At 41.1% G+C, this 24,192-nt stretch overlaps 2 protein-coding genes across 3 annotated transcripts in view; one reads left to right on the top strand and one right to left on the bottom strand.

Annotated features, from left to right (window-relative positions):
- Positions 1-7,868, top strand: part of ARHGAP28 (Rho GTPase activating protein 28) — a 98,575-nt gene extending 90,707 nt beyond the window's left edge. For both annotated transcript variants that reach the window (XM_050942146.1, XM_050942147.1), the window contains exons 13-15: positions 3,154-3,278; positions 4,910-4,974; positions 6,868-7,868. In XM_050942146.1, the coding sequence (XP_050798103.1) occupies positions 3,154-3,278; positions 4,910-4,974; positions 6,868-6,959 (282 nt within the window). In that variant the 3' untranslated portion in view covers positions 6,960-7,868. The remainder of the gene's footprint in view (positions 1-3,153; positions 3,279-4,909; positions 4,975-6,867) is intronic.
- Positions 7,869-13,188: 5,320 nt separating this feature from the next.
- The window catches only part of LAMA1 (laminin subunit alpha 1), a 147,702-nt gene continuing 136,698 nt past the window's right edge, over positions 13,189-24,192 (bottom strand). Inside the window, exons 59-63 of the mRNA XM_050942086.1 lie at positions 22,945-23,103; positions 21,967-22,120; positions 20,124-20,257; positions 17,317-17,539; positions 13,189-13,593 (exon numbers count right to left, since the gene is read on the bottom strand). Of these exons, the coding sequence (XP_050798043.1) occupies positions 13,433-13,593; positions 17,317-17,539; positions 20,124-20,257; positions 21,967-22,120; positions 22,945-23,103 (831 nt within the window). The 3' untranslated portion in view covers positions 13,189-13,432. The remainder of the gene's footprint in view (positions 13,594-17,316; positions 17,540-20,123; positions 20,258-21,966; positions 22,121-22,944; positions 23,104-24,192) is intronic.

The raw sequence follows: 24,192 nt of genomic DNA, 5'->3' as shown, positions 1-24,192 counted from the left end.
GATGTTAGAATAAGTAGGCTTTATATTTACAGAAAAATGTTTTCATTTAAAATAAAAACACTCTTGATTTGGAAACTAAACTTTTGAATCTGACAAGCCTGAAGCAAATTGGATTGTCATGTGCGAGAAGCTGTTTTGGGACTTGTGCTCCCTGGGCTTGATATGTTGCTAAGGCAAATAACAGAAGTTCTGCATAGAACTGGTTGGAAATTATTCAACAAAATGTTTTTTCTTGTAAAATGCCATTTTCTCTGGAAGGCATCAGGTCCAGGATTGAATTTCTAGTCAAAACAAGAGAGAGAAACCACCTCACTCCAGAATAACCTGGTGGTTAGGACATTCACTTAAGATGTGGGAGGTCCAGGTTCAAGTCACTGCTCCAAATAAGGACACCTTCAGTAGGCAAGAGTGGGAGAGACAGACACTGGGTCTATATCCTAGTGGTTAGAGCACTCATTACAAATGTAGAGGAGCAGGGCATTCACTTGAACTGCATCTCATATATTCCAGGTGAGTGCCCTAGTCATAGGACTATTGGGTCTCTCTCATGTTTTTTCATGACAAATCTCAAAAGGTCTCTTTTTTGTTCTGATATGAAATGAAAGCAAATTCCAAAACCCCAGAATCTTTCATGAAGTTGAATTCTTGTTTTCTGACTAGAATTAGTTCTGTGCTTGAGTTCTGCAAGGGAAGTTATTAACTGAATTGGTTGAAAGTACCCGCTTTTGGCCAGTCTCTCCAGTAGTGTTTTATAGTATGTGTTCTGAAAGAGAACGTGGGCTGCTCTTCACAACAGAATGCTGAGTGTTCTGATGAGAGTCAGCAAAGTCATGGAATTACAGTAAATTAAGTTGTGGGCCCTGCTTTAGAATAAATCAGCTTTACCTGGATCTGGGCTGGGCAGCCATGTAACCATGCATTTGTCTGGTTGGCTATCGTTCCACTGCTTGGTGACAAACCATTGAGCAAAGTAATCATGCTCACCTGGCTCTTTGCAGGCAGCAGCATGTTGCTGTTCCAACTACATGGCCAGGGATTCCTTGGGCCTCCTCCATTGTTGTTTAGAAGATGGGCAAATGAGGAGCTGCTTTCTCCATGGACCATAAATGGCACCGAAATGAAAATGTTTCATGGATTAATTTGCTGCAGAAGTTACTAACATAACAATTAGAACAACATTCTGCCTGCTTATCCATAAGTTTCCTGGACCTTTGTCAGAGGAGGAATTGGGGAGCTGGTCCAGGGCTCTACAAGAGAGGAGATTAGGGTTTGAGGGAAAGACATCAAGGAGCTGTTCACACTGCAAAAGAAGGTTGACAGCAGCCAGTCTCAGAGTGGGTCAACTGACTTGGGTTTGCAGGACTCACACCATGGGGTTAAAAAGACTTGTGTAAATGTTCAGTCTCAGGCTGCAGCCCAGGCTCCAAGAATCTGCTCTATTCAGCTTGGTAAGTCTGAGACTCTCTGCCACTAGGGTATTTTTGTAGTGTAGCCATATGCTAAAAGAATATGGGAAACAGAGAGAGCAGACGTTGGGGAAGAGAGATGAGGAAGTGCTTATGTATGAGTCATTGATTGGCCTTTACCCACTCAGATGTTTGGTGAGCACTAGCACAGGTGTTTTGTGAATGGCATACTCACATACATATATGTGTGGTGCATATTTGTTTTAAATGTTGGTACGAGATACTGCATTTTAGACTTGTGTTCATACTATAAGTGATGGGACAAAAACAGTTTATTCTGGGAGAGAAAAATGATAAGGCATGCAGATACCTTTAGCATTCTGAAATACAAGCTGGTCAGCAGATGGCAAAAGTCTTTGTACCTGACAAGTCAGGGAATAGGCATTCCCAAGTAATTGGGATAGGAAAGGAAAATTTGAGGGTGAATAAGTGAGTTAAATTTCAAAGCATTTAACATAAATACTATCTTTCAGATGTTCTGAATTATGCAGCGATAAAAGTGGTTGAGAGACTGCTATTGTTCTCTACTCAGGGTGGTATTAACTAGATTAGAATTGGGAAGCAAGCCTTACTAATTGATTTATCCTGCCATTAACCATAGAAGAATGAGTAAACTTTTATAGTTGATGGTTTGAACTCTGTACAAGGTCACATATCAATTAAGAGGAACCATATTGGATTTTATTATTTTGCTGTGTATAAACTTGGATCTTGTTGAGGTTGTAGAGAGGGCAAAGAGTGAACTCAGTGTCCTTGCCTGTGGGGAATTTCTTCTTTAGAAAAGAAGAAAGGATATTTTCAAGTATATAATATAGTTTTTGAACAATTGCCTGTCCACTGGTTCGTGCTAAAAGGATCCCAGTTAACATCTGGGCTTATTTCTGACTGCAATTAAAAATCAGGAATTGTAGTATATTCCATATGTATTTACATAAAACGTGGCACAGTGTTTGATTTTGGGGTGTCATTAGTCCCCATTCCGTCTATATACAAATTATACTAAACCAGGGCTCAGAGCCAGGACCCTGGAGGGGATGAAGGGTCCAAGCCTGAGTCAAGCTGGAACCCAGGGTTCAAGCCCTATTGCTTTTGCAGTGTAGACACAGTCCCACTGAACTTGTGCTCTTGGAATCTACCAAAAGTATCCCACTGTCCCATGGGGTCAATTTTCTTGTCCTCTGGACAGTAAAGTTTGGTGGACTGTCATGTTTTCCCATGCTGCACCCTGAATAAAGAGAGCAGCCATGTTATAGCAGGATGCTAGGAAGTCTGGGATATGGATGTAAATGCTGGAGCCCGATTGGGAATCAGGTTTCAAAATTTCCTAACCTGGCATTACAAATGAGTGTAGACAATCAAGCCCTAGGTTAACAAACCCAGGGTCTGCTAATTTGAGTTCTACTAACCCTGGACTTACGCAGCAGTGTAGCAGCTAAGCTGCATAACCTTTATGTACTATCGTGTTAGAAAAAATTTATAACTGTGTGTGATTATATGAAATATATGATTTGTAGCTCATAGATTTATTGCTCTAATGATTCAGGCAGTCCATGTCATTGATTTTTAAAAGTAAACTTGAAAGTGCTTGAAGAACTGCCCCTGAGCTGAGTTATGACAATATATAACTAAACTTACTCTGTTGAATATTGACATGAGAGAACTGTCATTTTTTTCCCTGTGTCTGCAGACTCACATACCCGAGGGGGTGATAAGAGTTTATGCTCCACTGCATTCAAAAGTTTCTATGGCAATTCAACTGAACAGTCAAACAAAAGTCAGAGACATCCTGGCTCGATTTCACTGTGAAAACAGGTGGGTAAAAGCAGGAGGACATCAGAACATTTTAGTTTTCCAGAGTAATATCTTCACAGTCATTAAAGAATAAGTTGCCCCTTTTCAGAGGCCCCATTGTGTTATTCAAATGCTTTTTTTTTACACTGGCAACAGTAATTATGGTAATGGCAGTCCAGAAAAAAATTCTAATGATTGATTTGTGCTCTTCAAATTCTACTTAGTAACTGGCACCTATACAGAATCAGTCTGACTTCTGTTATGACTGTGCTGAAAAATATATTTTTCTAGGCTTTCTCCAGTTATAAGCTGGAAAGATTGTCTTAAATCTGAATGCACATGTTAATGCTTTTGTTATTTGTGTAAATGAATACCCATGTTAGTATTTATAAGAGGTAGAGCAAGAGGAAGTCTGCTAGCCCTATTCTGAAAGTCCTTCAGCAAAGTCCTTTGGTGCTATTACATAGTTCTGTTCTTGAAATAAATCTAGCATAAATTGCCTGCAGTAATCCTTTGTTGTATTGATGATACAGGTTCACTAGTTACAGCTAGCATAACAATGTCTACAACTACAGTTCTAAGATGATAACAACCCTCTCCATCATAATAATGTGATATGGCAATTGTTCTTGTTACTCTGTTGATATATTAAGACTTCTAAAAGTAATCACAGAAATAGAATGCAAAATAAGAGATCAATTGGATGCGTGCATTCCATTGCCTTCAGTGACACTTATGCACATATATCTGAGGGCAGAATTGGCCAAAAGGCTTTATGTAGGAGAAAAAAATAAACTAAAATAGTAGTGTTCTGCCATCATTTTAATGTATTTGTTGTTCCAAACAACATTTCTATTTTCCAGAGTCTTTTTAAAACCACTTTTAATAACAGAATAACTGTACCACTAGCCTGGCATACTATATACCACCAGTCACAGATAAACTAGTTCCTACACTAATTTACACCCCATATAATCCTACTGAGTTTAGTGGAAATTTAACAAGGTAAAAATTGGTGCAGAACCTGGCCTTTTATAGGCCAGTGGCTCTCAGTGCTTCCAGACTATTATGCCCCTTTCAGGAGTCTGATCTTTCTTGCATACCCCAAGTTTCACCTCACTTAAAAACTACTTGCTTACAAAACCAAATATAAAAATACAAAAGGTGTCATAGCCCACTATTACTCAAATATTGCTGACTTTCTCATTTTTACCATGTAAATCAATTGGAATATAAATATTGTATTTACACTTCAATGTATAGTATATAGAGCACTATAAAGAAGTGATTCTCCATATGAAATTTTAGTTTGTACTGACTTCACTAATGCTTTTTACGTAGCCTGTGGTAAAACTAGGCAAATATCTAGATGAGCTGAAACTTGATGTAACCCCTGGGATACACATACCCCTGATAGAGAACACTGTCATAGGCTATAGTTAATTCTGCTACTATAATATACTTCCCATTCTGCAGACAATATTCTGTAGTGCTGAATGAGGTATAAATGCTTACACTGAGTACATAAATTTGTCACTACTGGAACAGATCTATAGAATTCCTTGTTTGTTTATGATATAAATATCATTTTCAATGTATGCAATCACAGTAATACAATAAAACACTAAAACTCAATTTCTTCTCCATGATAGCCATGCATCGTCAAAGAACACGGAAGTCCAGAGCCAACGTTTATATGAAATTGGAGGAAACATAGGTAAACATTCTTAAAATTCAATTCTAAATTTCTTAATTTTCCATTTGTTTGATATCTTTACAGAGTAGAATCTTCTATACTGCAGTCCATCTGCAGAATGAAGGGCAAGAGGTAGAGTGATCCAAAGCCCAGTAGTCAATGGAAAGATTCCTGTTGACTTCAAGGGCTTCAGAGAAGGTTCAGTGACCAAGTTCAGCTTATAACAACCTGATAAAGACATTGCCGCAGGACCCCTAGTCAATATCTGTGTTCCTGCCAAGTTCACCTGACCTTTTCTTACTTTTCTCACACCTTCTTCATGCCTTCTGCCATGTAATCCCAATAGTTAGAGTACCCTTCTTCGCCTTGCTTGCCAGCAAATTCCCTCCTTACATTTAAATATATTCTCAAATCTCATTTCTCCCTTGATACCTTTCAGTGAGACCCTCCCCAAAGCTTGAGATAGAAATGCAGGGGCTGGGAGGAATTCAACAACTCCCTGTGTGCCTATGTTTATTTAGATTGTAAGTTCCTTGGAGCAGAACTATATCCATGTTCTGTATAGTGCTGAGCAACCTTTGGAATAAATATGATAGTAACAATGCATTGAAATTCAATGTGATCTTACCCAAAAGGCGAAGAAACAAAGCTTTTAATTCAATATTATACAGCTACATTGTTTTCCTTTCTCCTTACTAAAGATTATTTTGGACTATGTTTTAAATCTTTGCTTAGGCAGTTCGTGCTCAGATGGGAGTATATCTGCAACATAGAGTTTCTTTTTGATCAATGCCAGTAAGAAACAATATATACATATTGGGATAAGAAGGAAGGTTATTGGTTACAATCCTAAACTGAGAGATTCATGCAGAGTAAGGACACATACAATTATGTTCATAGCAACAATACGGTCACTGTTTATAGTGAAGCCACAATGCTGGTGCATTGAGTGTATAACTAAATGGAGTGCAAGGAATTTTCCAGGTGAACCAGCAAGTGACGGTAGATTGATCATTAATTAGAAACAATGTAGAGCAGATTTGCAGAAACATCCTTTTCTGCATTATGATAAAGCAGAGATACTGCCAGCCAGCACAGCAAAGGTTAAAGAGAGGCTTTGGGCCCAGCTAGCCCCGCCCCATTAGGCCTGCAGCCAGTGCTAGGCCCGGAGAGGCAGAAAAGAAGAGTGTAACTCAGTTCAGGGCTGACTGAGGAACAGGCAGAAGCTAGCTGCCTCCCAATCTGAGGGGAAGGAGCTGGCCTGCCAGCCAAGGCAGCCAGCAGGGAATAAGCACTGTCTCCCCAGCCAAGGGAGACTGCAAAGGAGACCTAGGAGCCTCCAGCACCTAAGGTAACTGAGTGAGTGATCCCCAGAGACATTGTGGGGCTTGCCCTCGCCAACATGCAGATGCCCCACCCAAGGAAGCCTAGGACTGTGGCAAGGCACCACCCAAGAGAGGACCTACAGGAAGGAAGCGGCCCAGCAAACTGTACTAGAGGGGCCACACCCCAGACTGAACAGACTGATAGCAGGTAGCCCAGGACAGTGGATTTTGACTCTCTGCTGGGAACTCCCCTCCTTCCCCCCCTGCATTCAGGAGTTGATGTACACAGGACCCTGGGCTGGGACCTGGTGGAGAGGGTGGACCTGGGTCCTCCTACTCCCCTGTCCTTAAAGACTCTGTCTCCTCAACCAAGCAATGGGGTTGAGAGCCACATGCTCTAGCCACTAGGCCACCCAGACCTCCAAGCCACCTATTACATGCACATTCAAATTGGAATGTGCACACACAAAACCTGACTTGCTTCTGTGCAGTTTGGAAACTTGCTCAAGCACACTTCTGAAAATCTAGATCTGTTGGATTTATCAGCATACCGAGAACAATGAACAATTACTCTTCATTTTTGTTTCAGGACTGCATTGTTTGGACCCAGATGCATACATGTTAGATGTTTATCGTGCAAATCCTCAAGCAGAATGGGTGATAAAACCAAAATCAAGTTGAAGCTTACAAAGATATCACACCTCAGTGATTTGGAAAAAAGCCAAAAAGATGGCAATGATGCCTTCCAGCTCAAGAAGACCTGGCCACAGATGAAACCAAAGCATTTGTTATTTTATATATATTCCTCCCAATGTACTTTACTATTGAGCCTTTCCATATACCGAATAGGTCATGAGAGCTGTTACCCCAATTTATGGAACATTATACAATGGTGACACTCACATGGATTATATTTGTGCCAGTTGTTCAATAGACATGAAGGAGGAAGGAACAGAGGTACTTAGACACAACCTGTGGAATAGAGTATTTTTTTTTCACTTCTTGACTTGATGCTGAGAAAACACATTTTTATAAACAGATAACACAATGACATCTGAGAATGTAGTGAACGCTACCGACTGCAAGGTAATGCAAAGGAATCACATGGTATGCAAGAAGGGACAATGATCTATTAAACATGGACTATGGGAGCTGGACTGACAGCAGTGCCAAAATGTGTTTAAGTGATAAACTCGAACCCTTCTGTCAAAAGCAAACCAGTTTATAACGTAAAATGTACATTGTTACAATATTTGTGCCGCTGACTCACTCCTCATTAGTAGCTGATACTGAGGAGAAAGAACTACTGTGTAAAGACAAACGTACTGTTTATGTATGTTGTACTGTATATGTTACTACTAGCAGCCTTCTGATACATCTTTCTCCAGTGTTGACCATGTACCAATGTATTTGTAGCACCACTGCCTCACAAATTAAACAATACGTCCTTCTCCCTCCTTCCCTATTCTACACGCACATGTAAAAGTGACGGGGCTCTGAGAGAGACACTAGTTTTTCCCTCCAGTTTTCACTGACAAGTCAGAGGTTTAAAATGTTTTCTGCATGATTACCTTAATATGTGTGCTGAATGTCTTAGGGTAATGTCCATATATGGCCCCTTTTTCTCGAAAACCTAATATTTTCTAATTTTTAGACTAATTGTTTTTCCTTGGTCTATTTGAATTTAATGTGTAAGGAGTTTTTAGTCTTATCAGCAGTGTTCAGAAAAAAGATCTTGTCTGACACTTGTGTACTGAGGCAGGCGTTTTAGGTTTTTCCTCTTCATAGAGATGAAGAAGAGTCCGAGTCATAGACTCTGAGGTCAGAAGGGACCATTATCATCATCTAGTCTGACCTCCTGCACAATGCAGGCCACAGGATCTCACCCACCCACTCCTGTAATAAACCCCTAACCTATGTCTGAGCTATTGAAGTCCTCAAATCATGGTTTAAAGACTTCAGAGACTCTTCCAGCAAGTGACTTGTGCCCCACACTGCTGAGGAAGGCGAAAAACTCACAGGACCTCTGCCAATCTGCCCTGGGGGAAAATTCCTTCCCGACCCCAAATATGGCAATCAGCTAAACCCTGAGCATGTGGGCAAGACTCCCAGTACCCAGCCAGACACCCAGGGAAGAATTCTCTGTAGTAACTCAGATCCCATCCCATCCAACATCCCATCACAGGCCATTGGGCATATTTACTGCTAATAATCAAAGATCAATTAATTGCCAAAATTAGGCTATCCCATCATACCACTCCCTCCATAAACTTATCAAGCTTAGTCTTGAAGCCAGATATGTCTTTTGCCCCCACTGCTCCCCTTGGAAGACTGTTCCAGATGACAAGTAGGATTTATTATTAATTTAGCCAATGCTAAATGTGGTAGTGCCTAAAGGCCACAGGCGGGTTGGGCCTCACTGTGCCAGGCACTGCACAAACAAGTAATAAATAACAGACACTGCTGCAAATTGCATACAGTCTAAAAGAGGAGATTTAATAGGTCAAGACAAACAAACAGGCTGGAATGAGGTTGGGGAGCCAGTATAACAAATGTATTTACTAGAATATGCCCAATTTTTAGCCGGTCAGTAGCAGTGCCACAGCGCTCCAGCTGGCTAGGCACGATCAGGCTGTACGCTACTGCATGCATAGATATATGCTTGCCCATTTGCAATCAAGACTTTCTTTCTCAAGCTGCAAAAACAGGAAGTTATAGAGCCTTCAGATTTAACAAGGGATATTTCTGTCATTGGCATATTTATTGTATGATAAATTCATCTGTGGTATGACCTGTATAATCACTTGGGTGTTTTTTTCCCTCCATGAATTGGCCACAGGAATATAGAAAGAAATAATCCTTCATTCATGAGGTAGCAATGGATAACTGTTACGAATTGTGTCCCACAAATAAATGTGAAGTACTTTATCTTGATGAAAGAGCATGTAGCTTGTGATGGTTTGCTACATCTGTGTAATTACTATTGTTATATATTTTGAAATCTTACTTTAGGTTTCAGATTACTCTATATCATGCCCTCCACTACACCTATGCAACCTTATTGGTGGTATTTAGTAAGCAAAGCCAATCTGTGGCATATGGAATATTTCACTTTTTGAGTTGAGCATACAGGGGGCAGAATTTGGTTTCCTGTCTTCAAGCTACAGGGTAGGATTAAAATTTAACAACATTGGATACCCTCACCTAAATTTTGCAAACTTGCTTTTCTTCAGCTCCTGGGCATAATATGAATCTTTGCCCAATTCTAGTTCTAGCACAGCTGTAATAAAAACCAATATATTTCTTGTTTTCACAACTCTTTATTCACGTGTATTTGAGAGACGTAGGCCAGTGGTTTGGGAACAAGACTAATAGCTCAAATGTTCTAGTACGGATTCTTACACTGGTTCCTTCTGTGGTCAAGTCACTTAATCCCGCTGCCCCCATGGTCTTAACTATAAAATAGGGCTAATAGTGCTGTTCTCAGGGGGGTAGCATAAGAATTAGTTACGGTCAAATTCTGCTCTCAGATATGTGCATGCAACCCCTGTTAGTTGAACAGGCATTGTAAACATATCTTATAAAAGGATAAACAGCTCCTAGGGATTTTATGTGCAAAATCCTTTGAATGTGAAGAGCAGTATATAAGTACAAAGTAATATTATATTTATTACCACTGAATGTGAAATCTGATTTCACAGAAATCCTGCGCATCAGAAATGTTATCTTGGGTTCTTCATTTTAAATGATTTATCAGAAGTACATTCAAACACATTTAACTTCTCCACCTTGTCCCCAAGCATTCAAACTGTAACTTACTCTGTACGTTTTGGACTCTCAAATGTAGATTCCACTGGAAATCTTGCTAAAACAAATACCGCTATACATTACACAAGAAGGAAGGCTGCTTGGAATACCTTAGCCACCTCCCCTCTTTGCATAGGGACAGAGGAAAGCCAAATTTGATTTAAGCAAATCTATCCTTTGATACTGGAATGATTACTTTTTTAATTAAAACTGTCTGTCACTTTAATCCTTGCATAGCACATAAGTATTGGAATAGACTCTATGAACAGTATACAGACTGGTAATATAGGGCCAAAATCTTGCTGTCATTGACGTTAAAATTAAAAATCCTATTGACATGAAGGAGAGAAGGAACTAATTACCTAAGTCATCTTTATTGTAAATTGGTGTTGTTACTTATGTTACAAGTTTTACATTGGCTAACAGGAAAATAAATATTACAGCCAAAATGTTCAAGCCTGGGGTCTTAACATTAGGCCTGCCAGTTTGAAAAGTATAGCCTATGTTTCTGGATTTCTGCTTCCATTAGCAACAGTTCCATTCAAAGTGGTTACATGTTGGTTTATTAGGTAACAAAATTGTTCAGTGAAATATTAATAAGGGCCTGAACATGTTTAGGAGTAGAACCTATTCAACAACCTCCAGAGATGCCTTAAGTGTTTACACACTCCATGGGCTGCAAATAGATCATTTTCTGCATCAACACATTAGCTGTAGGCATGTAAGAAGTAGTTATTAGAAACATATTGGAACAATCCCACTCCTTTTCATATTGCTAATGTCTTTATAATGTGTATATACACTGTAAACTACCTCAGTGCATTTGCCAGGAAAAAAAATTCTGGCTTAGAAGCGTTTTATTCCAAAGCTTCCTTAGTAGTAGCATTGCTTACTTCTGCTTGCCTCACAGCCTTTGATATTGCTGCGTTAACAATGTTTCCTTTCAGTGGGCTAGATCTGGAAATCAGCCAGTTTTAAAAACCAGAATGACTTATTTCTTGCTAAGAAAGCAATTGCACACCAGACGTGTTGCCTCACTCTTTGATCTTATATCTGGTCATATTCAAAACAACTATAGTGAATCATGGGTGGTTCGAATGTTAGGTAACAGATCAGTTTTTAGGAACCCTAACTGTTTCAGATGAGGGGGGGAGGGCAGTTTTCCATAATATGTCATTCCCCTGGAAAATAATATGATGCCATTAGGTGAATCAAATGTTTGTATGTATATTTTTCCTTACCTCTCCTTGTTAGAATGTTGACTGTTTTGTTACAATAAATTCCACTCTCTGCATAGTAGTGTATTTGTAATGTAGAACATGTACATTGTATTTTATCCATGACAAAAATAAAAACAATGTAAACTAACCCTCTCGTAAAAATTCTCACTGCATTTTTAATACATGGTTACCTGGGAAATGGGTGAGTCAGGATTTTGGGAAGTGAGTCAATTTTATTTTAAAAGTAGCCCCTTTGTGAGGGCACTTAGAGAATTACGTGGACAAATATAGTACAATAATAAGGGGCCTGATTCTGTCACCCGTTCTGAAGTACAGAAATACTCTACTAGGGGTCGACAACCTTTGCCACGTGGCCCATCAGGGTAATCCCCTGGCAGGCCACAAGACATTTTGTTTATGTTGACTATCGACAGGCACAGCCCTCTGCAGCTCCCAGTGGCTGCAGTTCACCGTTCCCGGCCAGTAAGGCTGTGGGCAGTGGCACGGGCCACAGGAATGTGATGGCCACTGCTTCCCGCAGCTCCCATTGGCTGGAAATGTCAAACTGCAGCCACTGAGAGCTGAAGGGGGAGCCGTGTCTGCAGATGGTCAATTTAAACAAAATGTCCCGTGGCCTGCCAGCAGATTACCCTGATGGGCCATGTGCCAAAGGTTGCTGACTCCTGCTCTGCTCCATAACTGTCCCATTGGACTACCTAGGGAGTAAGGTATTGCTAACAGGCTGAAACCCTGGCCTCACTGAAATCAATGGCAAATCTCCCATTGACTTCAGTGGAGCCAGGCTTTCACCAACTTTTAAATAAGTGGCAGAATTAGGCTCAAAATGAATAAGGAAAAATCCAAACAAAATATTAAAAGGCAAACAAGGGTTTTTTTAAAAAACAATACAAAGAAGAGTTACATCATAAAGAAGCTGGCATATCTACAGTAGATCCATGTTGACAGCCAAGCCCATGATCCTGGGAATCACAAGTCATTACCATCCAATGACTGTTCAGTGATCTATTCAGTGAAATGAATTGGTTTACTCTGCTTAGGTTAGTGTGACTACGTATCCCAAAAACATCAGCTTAGGTCCCATTGCTTCAACACATAAGCAAAGTATTGAATGCAGGTAGAGGAAAATGCACTAGGCAAACCATAGGTGTGAGAGGGCCATTCAAAGGCCACTCAAAGCGAAGAACTACTCAGCAGCCTAAGATCTGCAGAGTTGCAAGGTACCATATGGACCCCCAACCCCAACACTGGTTTCCAAAGGAAATAGCTGCTGTGCTCTTCAATGTGGATTAGTATTCAACACCAGTGCCTGAAATGCAGAATCTAGTCTCTGTCCCCTTTGGCATGGGAAATAAGGTGTCTGGTTTACCATGCACAGCATGGTGCACGTTTCTCCACACCATGCAGTTGCTGCCTGTGCACCAACTAACCATGTGACATTTCAGCCAATCTGTAACTCCCCTATTATACTGAGTAAGGGATGGCAAGAGCATTAAATGTTTGGTATTGAGCAAAAGGGAATGGAATAAAAGCTAACAGAGAAGACAAATATGAAAGAGAAAACATAAACAGGAGGATTCTGGTCATGTGTTAGGTCGCATTCAGTATACTAGCATTATTTGCTTTATATCATCACAATTATGCCATTAGCTTCCTGTGCCTTCTGCTGGATGTTTGTGTCTTCTTGTGTATCGCACTTCATAGTAGCTGGTTCTTTTCTCACAATTAAAGTGTACAACTACTACACCACATGAAATAATGCACATTCTATTGCATTTTCACTGTATGGTCCAATTTTATTTTTATTATAAAAGACCAATATAAAATACAACAAAATACTGTCAAGCAAACAGAACACACCTTGTAAACACTGATTAACAACGTTTCTAAAAGAGAAAAATACCTAATTAATGCTGTTAACATTTTAGTAGAGGTATTGGTTGTATAAAACGATTTTAGTTAAAAAATATAAGCACAGAACTTTTTCTAAAAAATATTTGTCCTGAGTTGGAAAGTTAACAGACACCTGGGGTTCTCATTAAAAAAAAAATCACCTCTTCAGTAAGAAATTTTAAAACTCATCTCGATCCCAAAATCCTTCCCTGAAGTTTAGTGCTCAGCCCCGGGGCACGAATGAGGAAACACACCAAGCAGGTCAAAGGCTTGGCTGAAGTCATAGGATTCTACCTGTTGACCCTTAATCAGCTTAAGGTTTCTCAAACACCCATGAAACGAGCTCTTGCTTGTCAGACAGTTTTGCTTCATATCAGCTGAAAAAGAAAATATGAAATACCTAGAATCTGCTTCTATTGGAAGGGGACGGAAGCGGCATGTGAAGAATGGTAGCAAGTGCCAGGCTTAGAAGTTATTAATAAAAATCATTGGACATAAAAGTAGAGGCAGCAGAGCCCCAGATTCTACCAGCATCAGTGGGAGTTGAGGATGCTCAGACCACTCAGAAAGTGCTCAGTGCTTCCAGGCTCAGGCTCATAGTTTTCAAAAACTGCCACGTGGTTTGCACCAGCCAAACTAGACCGGCAATCCAGTCAGCAGTAAGGGAAAGAAACCACCTCAGCCTGAGGGAAGGGAGGCGATAGCCATGCCACAATCATTATTACAGAACAAGCTGATTTGGAGCCCAGTATATCTTCTACCAGGACATTGCAGCTGCTAGAGCTGCATAACCTTGTACTCCTTGGCCTTAGTCGCTCCCCCAGTCCATCCCTTCATGCTGAACTACATGGAACTGTTTACAGAGACTAGCTCTATTGCATGATGCAAGAGGTGAAACAGTGCACTGAATGCTTTCTGCAGCACTGTGGTGGGTGAATTTCTCCCTTCTCTGCACCTATGATACATATTTCCAAGAAGAATCTTGCTAGTGGCACAATTACTGTTGCATTAGCACCATTTAAACAAACATAAGCCCCATAAAACCTTCCATGGAATCCTAGGAGATTAAGCAGTAGCCATGCTTGATGGAGTCATTCATTAATAGCTGTAAACTATCTCGAGCTCCAATACCCATGATGCTGTACAAGTGCAAAGTATTATTCCTAAAGCTTTCCAAATGCTTAAAAGTCATATTTGCTCTGTAGATTTCATTAATCTAAACTCTTCATAACAAATACGCCTAGTGACATTACACTCCAGATTCTTTATGGAAATATGCTTATGATATGGATATTGCATAACATATACTTTGTGTAAGATGGCTCATGTAAGATATCATTGGAAAGATTATGATTTACTGAATGTGATTATTCAGTTTGTATGCCTGTCTCATTTCTGTATCTGAAGTTAGGAATATTGACCATGTATCTATATTTCAGATGTGCTACTTTGGGTGTCACTCACAACTAGCCCTTCAGGTACAACAATGCAAAGCCAGACAGGGCTGATGGCCCATCAGCAAAAAGACAAAGGACTGTGGAAGAGTTTAGTCTTCCTGTGGACGCTTGAGACAGCCTACAAGATTGGCTGCTATGACCCTGCCCGGAAACATGTGACTGAGCCACCTGGTACTGGAACCCCCCAACCCCTGTTGGAATGCCAGTGTTTTTCCACTGGAAGACAAAGGGGTCCAACCCATGATGGGTCTATCTGTTCTAATAATAACTACTGTTTCAGAGATCAATTTATGTGGGTGTTTCCCACTTTGTTTAATAATTCATCATTGTCTGACATCTATTCAGGCTCAATAGAAGTATAGGGATTAAAAAGCTACAAATAAATATGTTCACTGTGCTTGCAAAGTGGCCAATTTTCTGATGTTACAAATGCAATCTTTTTAATGGCTAAATTCAATGCAAAATTGGCCTAACCCAAATTATGGCCTACAGTACAATTTAATCTTAAAAGCACTACACTCTATTTTTCTTGGCATTATTATAATTTAATGACAATAATATTTATATGAAAAAGGAAATTGTGCAGAGCAATTGAGACCTAGAGATAAATTTACACCCAGTGTCTATCTTGGCCTGTAGAAACAGTCCCTCACAGACTCAAGTATGACCCCCTCATTGCCAACTGTAAAGACATCACTGTCTTGTAACGGCAACTCCTAACTCACTACATCTAACACATTGTTGTCATAGTATTTACCTATCAGCAATGCCGTGTAAGGTATCAAATAAAAGTTTATACCATACTGGTCATCATAAGTAAGGCTACGTTTTAGTCAGGGGTATTTTTAGTAAACGTCACGGACAGGTCACAGGAAGTAAACAAAAATTCATGGCCTGTGACCTGTCCGTGACGTTTACTAAAAATACCTGCGACTAAAACTTGGGCGGGGACTGCTGGGGGAGGTGGCCTGGGACCCCACTGGAGCTGGGGGGGAGGGTTGGGCCATGATGTATGGCCCAGGCCCCCTGCTGGTGCGCAAGGGGGAGGTGGGGCTGGCAGGGGCTCCTTACCCAGCTCTGTGTCCCTGCAGCTCCTAGGTGGCAGAGGGGCACAAGCACGGGCTGCTGCAGCTCCCACTGGCAAGGATCTGCAGCCAATGGGATCTGCGGGGGCAGGGCCTGTGGGGGTGGGCAGCACGGAGATCCCCCTTCCCCTCTGGCCCCTCCACCACCTAGAAGCTGCAGGGCCATGCCAGTGGGAGCCTCCCACCTCAAGGTAAGGCCCTCCAACCCCCTGCCAGGATATTTCAGGCATCGGTTCAGGGGTTTGAGGCAAAGACTTTAATTCAGCTATGGCCGCACCCCAAACAGAGACACACGGTGTGGTAGGAAGTGGTCCAGGAGAATGTGAGCAGGGGGCAGGCTGACCCCAGGCCATCCTACGTGGTTACTCTTTCACGGCCCTGGCCAGGACTTAGTGGAGCAGGAGGTTTCCCTACCCCAGGCCAAAGTCTCAACTTCTGACCCCAGGAAGGACAGGGCGAGGAGTTACCAGCAAAGAACCAGTCCAGCAGGAAACTTATAAAGAGGGACTGAAACATACTAAAAAAAAGACTGAAGTTGGAGTCCCAGACCACTAGGCCAGCTGACTGACCAAACCACCGTGCTTCAATCACTTAAATCCCTATCTTTGTTAACAGACTTCATTTTGCTTTATCCTAAGTAAATCTTAGTGCTGTAACATTAAGCGAAGTGTAAATGCTTGTGTGTAACCTGATGGGTAGACTGTCTCTTTGGAGGCAGCAGACTTGGTAATTACTGAGAGTGTCCAGTGACCGGACTGGATACCATGGAGGAGCATTCTTCAAGGGGGCTTGGGCTCTGGGGTGTACCAAGCTTTACCTGCAAGGCAAAGTAAGGGCTGGCAGACTCCTGAGAACTCTGTCGGGGGTGCCTAACAAATGGGGATGACAGGGAGCTATCACTCAGCTTAGCATCAGCAAGTCTCTCTCTTACTAACGCAGAGGGGTAACAAGAGGGCACCCGCAGTTCCGAGCACCCAGAGAAAGTGTCACACCAAGTAGTTGGCAACCTCCCCTCCACTGCAGAGAGGGAGGGATCTCAGAGGACAAGCACAGCCCCATAATGCGTCATGCTAGCCATGTAGCATGGCCACAGCAAGTGGGGGTGAGCGCTGTATAAATGCCTACACAGATGGTGGGGGGACGGGGAATGCCTTGATATGCCCGCTGATACAGCACACCCTCACAACATGCTCCACAAGTGAGGATCCTGTGTCGCCTCAGATTGAAAAGTCGCCATATTCCATTGAAACCGCAAGGGAGGGAAGTATTTCACAAGGTACAACTCTCCTCCAGTGTTAGGGTTGAGACTTGGCAAGGAAGTGTAAATGTACACCTTCTTGTGCCAAGTTCAATTGATCTAGTTCAATAAATCCATATCAATTTTTCATGACCGGAGTTAACCCACCCTCCACAAAGTAAATTCCGGAGACTCAAAAAAGTTAATAGGCTCTTAGCATAGCTGTGATCTCACATTACAGTCACTACATTATTATGGTCTATGCAGCTTGTGAACTGCCTAGTTAGCTATTTAGTGAGAGAGAAATACTACGGTACATACCTGGATAGCCTCCAACATAAATGGGATTGTTTGTATCTGCAGATGTTGACTGGATGTGGGGATTATCAGCCTGAACCAAATTCCCATCAATCGTCAGAGCAATGCGATGTTTGCTTTTGTTTGCTTGAAGCTTGTGCCACTTTCCATCACATAAGCTATTTGCACCTCGTGGTTCATATGTGGCTGTTATTCTGCCAGCTCCATTGTTGACATGGAACAAAACCTGAACAAATAACCAGATGCCAATAATGACACAGACAGTAAGAACATGTGGAGCAATTTAATTGAATAAAAGCATATTCTAGCTGCTGCAAAGAGTTCCTTTTTAAAAAAATAAATGACTGACGATTACCCAAAGCACAGTAATCAATTTAATAGCTGGAGTTTAAGCCTTATTAAAATATTTTCTAAACCTAACCATGATACATTAACAAGCTGGGCATTCTTTATTTGGGATATAAATGTTTGCTATAACTATGGGGACTGGTTCTTCTACACCAGTGTACTTCCACTTACTTAATAGGTATTGCAGCTGATTTACATTGGAGCACTAAGACCATCATGTCCAGTAATTGCTTCAATAGGGCAGCAGTTATGTATAGGATGGGAAACCACTAAGTCAGTGCCAATGTGTGTGTGGATACATATATATGAATGTGTGGTCCTATTTCTTCTTTCATTTTTCTTTTCTTTTTTAAACAGACTAAAAGACATCTTTTTTGTGTTGACTCTCAAACATGTAAATATTACCCCAAAACAAGGGCAAATTGGGGAAAATATTTAAAAGCAATGTATTATTTACTTATTTATTTGAAGTGGGCAACTATGTACTGATTGCTACAAGATACTTTCTGTGTAGCTTTCTGAATCATAATGACCAGTGAGACCCGGAACACAGTTAATTACCTGGAGTACTAACCATAAAGATTGAAGTTCCCTATAATGGAAGCATGGCTAGCAGCTGGGCATTTTTGTACCCATAAAAAAGGTGGGAATTCTTGACTTCAGACATAGCCAGCTCTACCAAATCTTCAATATTTAGATAAGCAATTTTTGTTGGGAGCATTGTCTGCAAATGGATAAATTGAAGTGTGGGATAAGGAATTGTTATTCTATTGTAATAGGGTGATGAGCTCCCTAGTCAACAGCATTACATGTAAGTTGGTTCTTTTTTCTTGGATGCGGAAGATTTTAAATTGTCTGGGTAACAGATAATGAGAAATGTCCTGATGCCCAGAGGGCTGAGCTGAATAGCCACAGGCTCCCTCTCAAGAGAGCCTGGGCACTATTGGGATTAACATGAGGAGGCAGAAGCCCGGCTCTTGCAGTGAGCTCAGGCTACTTATTTATTCATGGTTCAAATGAGCAGATAATGCCTTAAATTAGGTGATTTTTGTAGTTGGCAATTTTTTCCCTTTTTAACCTATTTAAATAAAGAGATGTTTTTATATACATATCCCGATTCTTCCCTGCAAGTCCCCACTTTTCCCACTAGCTTTGAGACTCTCAGAAACCTAATGATACTTTGGTAATGCTACCGTTTTCCCACATGTTCACTAAGGTGTCCAAGGATGCCGTGTCCATTCTAATACAACTGAAGAGATGATAGTTGGGACATGAAGCCTTAAGGATGAGGGTATGCATGGGGGAAAGTAGTGGTGGACAATCCCACCAGCCCCCGTATCTCACATAAAGGCATAAAAGCCTCCACCTCCATAAAAAAAAACACTTAATGGAAAAATATTTCCTGTAAATTCACAACACTGCTTATGAGATGGCTTGGTTCACACAGCCATTGTGTTTTCTTTGGGTTCTGTTATTCTGAGCTGGCTTATGCTTTTCTTCACTGCTGAAGTATCGTTAGGCAGACTCACTGAAAAGTTTTATTTAATGTTGTTAGCTTTTAGCTTTGTCAATTGTATCCAGAAAGAAATATAATTCAAAAATATAATTTATACTGGAAAATAATCACAGAATTTGTTTTTAATTCAATTTAAAAGGCCTCATCTGTTTACATTAATCTTGTTTTAGAGCTTTACAGTTCTCCTTTGTTTTAACTGTCGCCAAAAAGGGGACTAAATCTTGTACTATTTTCTTTTCCTAAGTAAAATTAAATTGATGGATTTATAAATCAGCTTTATAAATAACTACGACTTTTAGCAAAAGAAACAGGGAAACTTAAGCCAACTTTCTTATATATACTTTCCTCCAAGCTCTTCAGTCTCACTCTAAAAGAAAATGATTGAATGCGTTATGGTGACTCATTCCATGTCCAGACAATTTCTCATCTCAGAATAACAATAGGACTTTCACCTATGCTAACAAAATTCTTGCTAAGACACAGCAGCTAAATACTTTCTGCAAGAGCATCCTTGGGTAAGGGCAAGTTTAGCTTAATTGAAAAGGGTACCAACATATATGAAAGGTATTTTGGTGGTCCAGCAAACAGCACACACAGTACAGTAGCTAGTCCAACTAGAAAGGAAAGCACAAATTCTTCAGGCTGACGTAAGTACTATGGGCAGTAACTATAGGATGAGGAGTCCCTGTGCTGCTTCACATTGTGGTGAACATTATGATGTGAACCCACCTTCCTTGTGACCAAAAGTTTGTCCCAGATTACATGTTGTATTTATGAATCATGGCAACATCTTTGTTTCTATCACATTGTCTTCTGGTCTTTTGGTTTCATCACTTACTACTGATGTAATGCTCAACACATCTGACTTTCCCATTGTGCACAAGCCTTGGAGAACGATCCCTAAATTCAGCTGCCCTAGTGAGTGTCTCCTACCTATGCAACCCACCTTGCCATTCACAATCTCCAGTCCAATGGCATCTACTTTAGCACTACTGATTCCAAGAAGAACTCCATTCATAGCCCTGGTGCGGAACTCAAATGTAACGTTCACATCAGATCGGACTTTATAACCTTCTTTGACTGAAAAATAGATGATAAGCATAAAGTAAAAGATTAGGCATGTGACAGATATAGCAATGTTCTGCAATATATCTTTGTATTGTATTGAGTTTATGTATCATTGTGGGCCAGGGATTGTATGTAATTCCATGGGGTAAGGTAACCACAGCCCCTCCAGGAACTAAAAACAGTGGGCTAATTCTCTCAGGTTGAAACAACCCAGAGAGACACCAACTCCTGTGGCAGGCTTGCCTATACTAGTTCAAAGTGGATTCTCCAGAGGCCAACAGACAAAGAATGCAAGGCCTTCCTTCTGATGCAGCAAACAGACAGAACCCTCTGTCCAAGGGGAGGGTCCCAATCTTTAGGGAAAGGTTCGAAGGACTGACACGGGCCAGAATCCTTATGGAAATGGTGGGAGTGATCTCTGGTAAACTTCTTAGTGTGTGTGTAGGTTCTTTATTATTTTTAATATGTTATTTTTCTGTAATGCTTTTACCCTAAGAATAAATGTATTTGCTTAGAGAAAACTGTCTGGTAACTTGCCACTGTGAGCTATTAAGCTGTTTATTAAAGACTGGCAGCAGGGAGGCTGCATGGAAAAGCTCCAGCAGCAGGAAGCCTTCCCCACTGCCTGAGCCTTTCCCTGCAGTGAGGAAAGATTCCATCAGTGGTGTGGCACAGGACACTATACTGCTGAAAACAGCACTGTGTGGGCGTGTAGAGAGATGTATAGGGTGCATATCCACAGGGTTTAAGCATATCTTTACTCCCCTACGCAGTGCCTTACCATCTACCCTGCTATCTGTACCCATGCTAGGGGGGCATGCAGTGTTTATACTCTATAAACGGGTGTGAGGAAAGTGCAGTGCAGATGTGCCCTAAGAGTGCCACTGCATGGAGGGGGAATACAAGTGAAGTTGCCCTGAACTGCGACAAGTAATCAATAGTACATGTAATAATTAATAGGCATGTTAATTACCCTGAATGGACAGGGTTTGTGCTGAGTCTCTGGAAAGCTGTTTGTAGACTATAATCCAAATTCAGAAACTATGTGTAAAGTGATGAGAGTTAAAATTCCCTTACAGGTGGTGAAGTTCCCTTTCACTCATTTAGACTCTTACATCAGTACACTGGGCTTAAGTAGATCTAAGGGAGTTTACACCGGTGTAGTTCAATATGTTGAGGGAACAGAAAAAGTCAGAAGTGCTGGAACATTTTGTATTGGGGGAAAGGGGGGTGCTGAGAGCCATTGAACCAAACTGTAAACCCTGAAGATGATGGAAACCACTTCAAGCCAGGAGGTGTGGCAGCACCACCAGTTCCAGCACCTATGGAAAAAGTGTAAAGTGAGCCCCACCCTTTTTCAAATTCACTCCTTTATACCTTCTGATTCCTCAGCCTTTAAATTACAGCAGTTTAAACTCTTACACAACACACACACACACATACACACACACATATATCACTGTTTCTTTTCTCAGCTGGAGAAGAGTTAGGTCTTTTTACTTGTGTCAGAGACTCCTCTGCAGACTGCCAGATCATTAGCGAGTGGACAGGGGGCAGTCTTGGACATAAAGGGGGAAGGAGTCAGTTAGAAATACATAGCCAGAATATACAATAGTTGAATGAAGTGTCATTTAATTATGTTCGTTGCATCTAGACATAAAATTGATGTGTTTTCATGAGCACTAATTCAATAAGCTATTGACTCTATTAATGACACTTACCTAGAGCAGCAAACCCACTTCCATTAAAGAAAGTGCCTTCCTGTGCTGTTGCATAACATTTATTCACAGCAAGGATGGAGACGGGGCTCTCTTTGTCAAGTTGTTTGTTGTTAATCATCACACTGCCAATGCATGCAGGGATACTGTGAGTGACCTAAACATAGTGGGATATGACAGTTAATACATAAGGCAAATTTAGGGTGACCAGATGTCCTGATTTTATAGGGACAGTCCCGATTTTTGGGTCTTTTTCTTATATAGGCTCCTATTACCCCCCACCGCATGTCCTGATTTTTCATACTTGCTGTCTGGTCACCCTAGGCAAACTGCAGGCTGATCTCTCACAGCAATGCCTGATATCACTGTAAACTAAGGATTCTCTGAAGAGAACATTCAGGGATTTAAAGCACCAACATAATTATTTATATAGTGCCGCAAATGTATATGATGACTTACAGCAGTAAAAACGACAGAGTATATCAAAACTGCCTAGAAATGCTAATAGTCAAAGACACATGCTTGAGGGGCCTATTCCTTCTGTGACGCAAATAAATGAGAGGGTTGCCACTGCCATTAACGGGAACAGAGAACAAGCTCATAAATTAAAGGCGCTTGAATTTGCTTCAGTACGTTATTATGAAAATCACTACTATTTCTAACCATTGTTTTGATTAAATTATAGATTCAAAGTGTTCACATCTTTATTAGCCTGTAATACAGTAAGTCCAATTATGGAAGAGGTACGTGTGAAGTTACAATACACAAAGAGGCAGAATTGCCATAGATAACAGACCATCTAGTCCAGTATCCTATCCCAGTCAGTGACCAGTACCAGGTGCTATAGAGAAAAGTGAAAGAAACCTGTACTGGAAAATTATGCTTCCTAACCCCAGATAGTTGGGGCTTAGCTTATGCTATGAACCATTTGGGTTATCTCCTATAAATTTTTAATGAAGACATTTTCAAAAGAAATCTTACATTTCCAATATTTCTAGCTGTATAATCTAAAGGAAGCCCTCCCAGATAGAGCTTCCCCTCCACATCCAACGTGTTACCATCTCCCAGAGCATTAACTGTTGCAGATTCCTGTCCATCGACGGTGATTATGCCTTTTCGTTTACCATACTCTGTCTTTACCTAAAAGAAATAGCAAAGTTTGTATCAACCTGCTGCCCACAATAAGAGTGGACAAGATCCATTTCTGAAGACGATTTCAGAGACTAGATTGAGTTAGCATGCTGTATTTGGAGTTACTCTTAGAAGTCATCCACAAGTTGAGGTTATTTCAGAACGCAACAGCATTACTGCTCAAGGGCCTACATCCCCAAATCACTGATACTCAAACACTCCATGGCCTGCACTGATTGCCTATTGTCCTGCAAGTGCATTTCAAGGTCTTACTATCAGTATTTAATGCATGAAATAAAACAACAAGTCTATTTTAGTTATATTTAAGTCAGCTTCAAAACTGCTGGTGGGGACCATAATTCTGTAATATTCTGCCCCTCAACATATACTAGAGCTCATCTGTGGTGTCATCTTTGCTTTCTTTGTGTGGTAGTTTGTTGTCTGTTGCTCTATTTGTATTAGGCATGCAAGACAATATTCCGAGGATTCCCAGGCTCGATGTGGAAGGTGGCACCTCTGTGCCATCCATCCCCACAGAAGCCCCCTCAGGTCTCTAGCCATGGAGAAGAAGGGCAAGAACTAATGGGATGTATATAGTCTTCCACACCAGACTCAAGGAAAATTCACGATAAAGTTAATGCTGACAGAGTTAGTTCTAACCTTTACGTGTAGCTCCAGTGCAGCGTGGAACCCAACCTCCTCACAAAGGGAGGAGCCTCCTAGAGACAAGGGGGTCCAGCAGACCTCTGCTGACAGGGAACCAGAGAGAGGGGCAAGGTATAGAGATACAAGGTCTCTGCACTGAATCTCTACTGGATTCCCTGACATCTGTGGCCAACAAACGCACTTTCTCTACATTGCACCAACCCTTACCCCTTGATGGAGGAATCTGTAGAAAAATTCTGTGATGAACCTGCTAAGCAGGGACTACATTTCCAATGAGTTCCCTACCCACTGCACATCCCCTTCCTCCTGGCCAGGTAGGATGAAGGACCCTGAACAAGGAAATGACGAGGCGTCTTTGGGAAGCAGCAGCGAGTAGCGAGGATCTGCAGGGAAGCTGAGTGCAGATAGGGAATTCCCCAGGAACTGTGAGCA

The sequence above is a fragment of the Gopherus flavomarginatus genome, chromosome 2 (assembly GCF_025201925.1).
Source record: "Gopherus flavomarginatus isolate rGopFla2 chromosome 2, rGopFla2.mat.asm, whole genome shotgun sequence".
Taxonomy (NCBI): Eukaryota; Metazoa; Chordata; order Testudines; family Testudinidae; genus Gopherus; species Gopherus flavomarginatus.
This window is presented reverse-complemented; position numbering and strand designations above follow the sequence as displayed.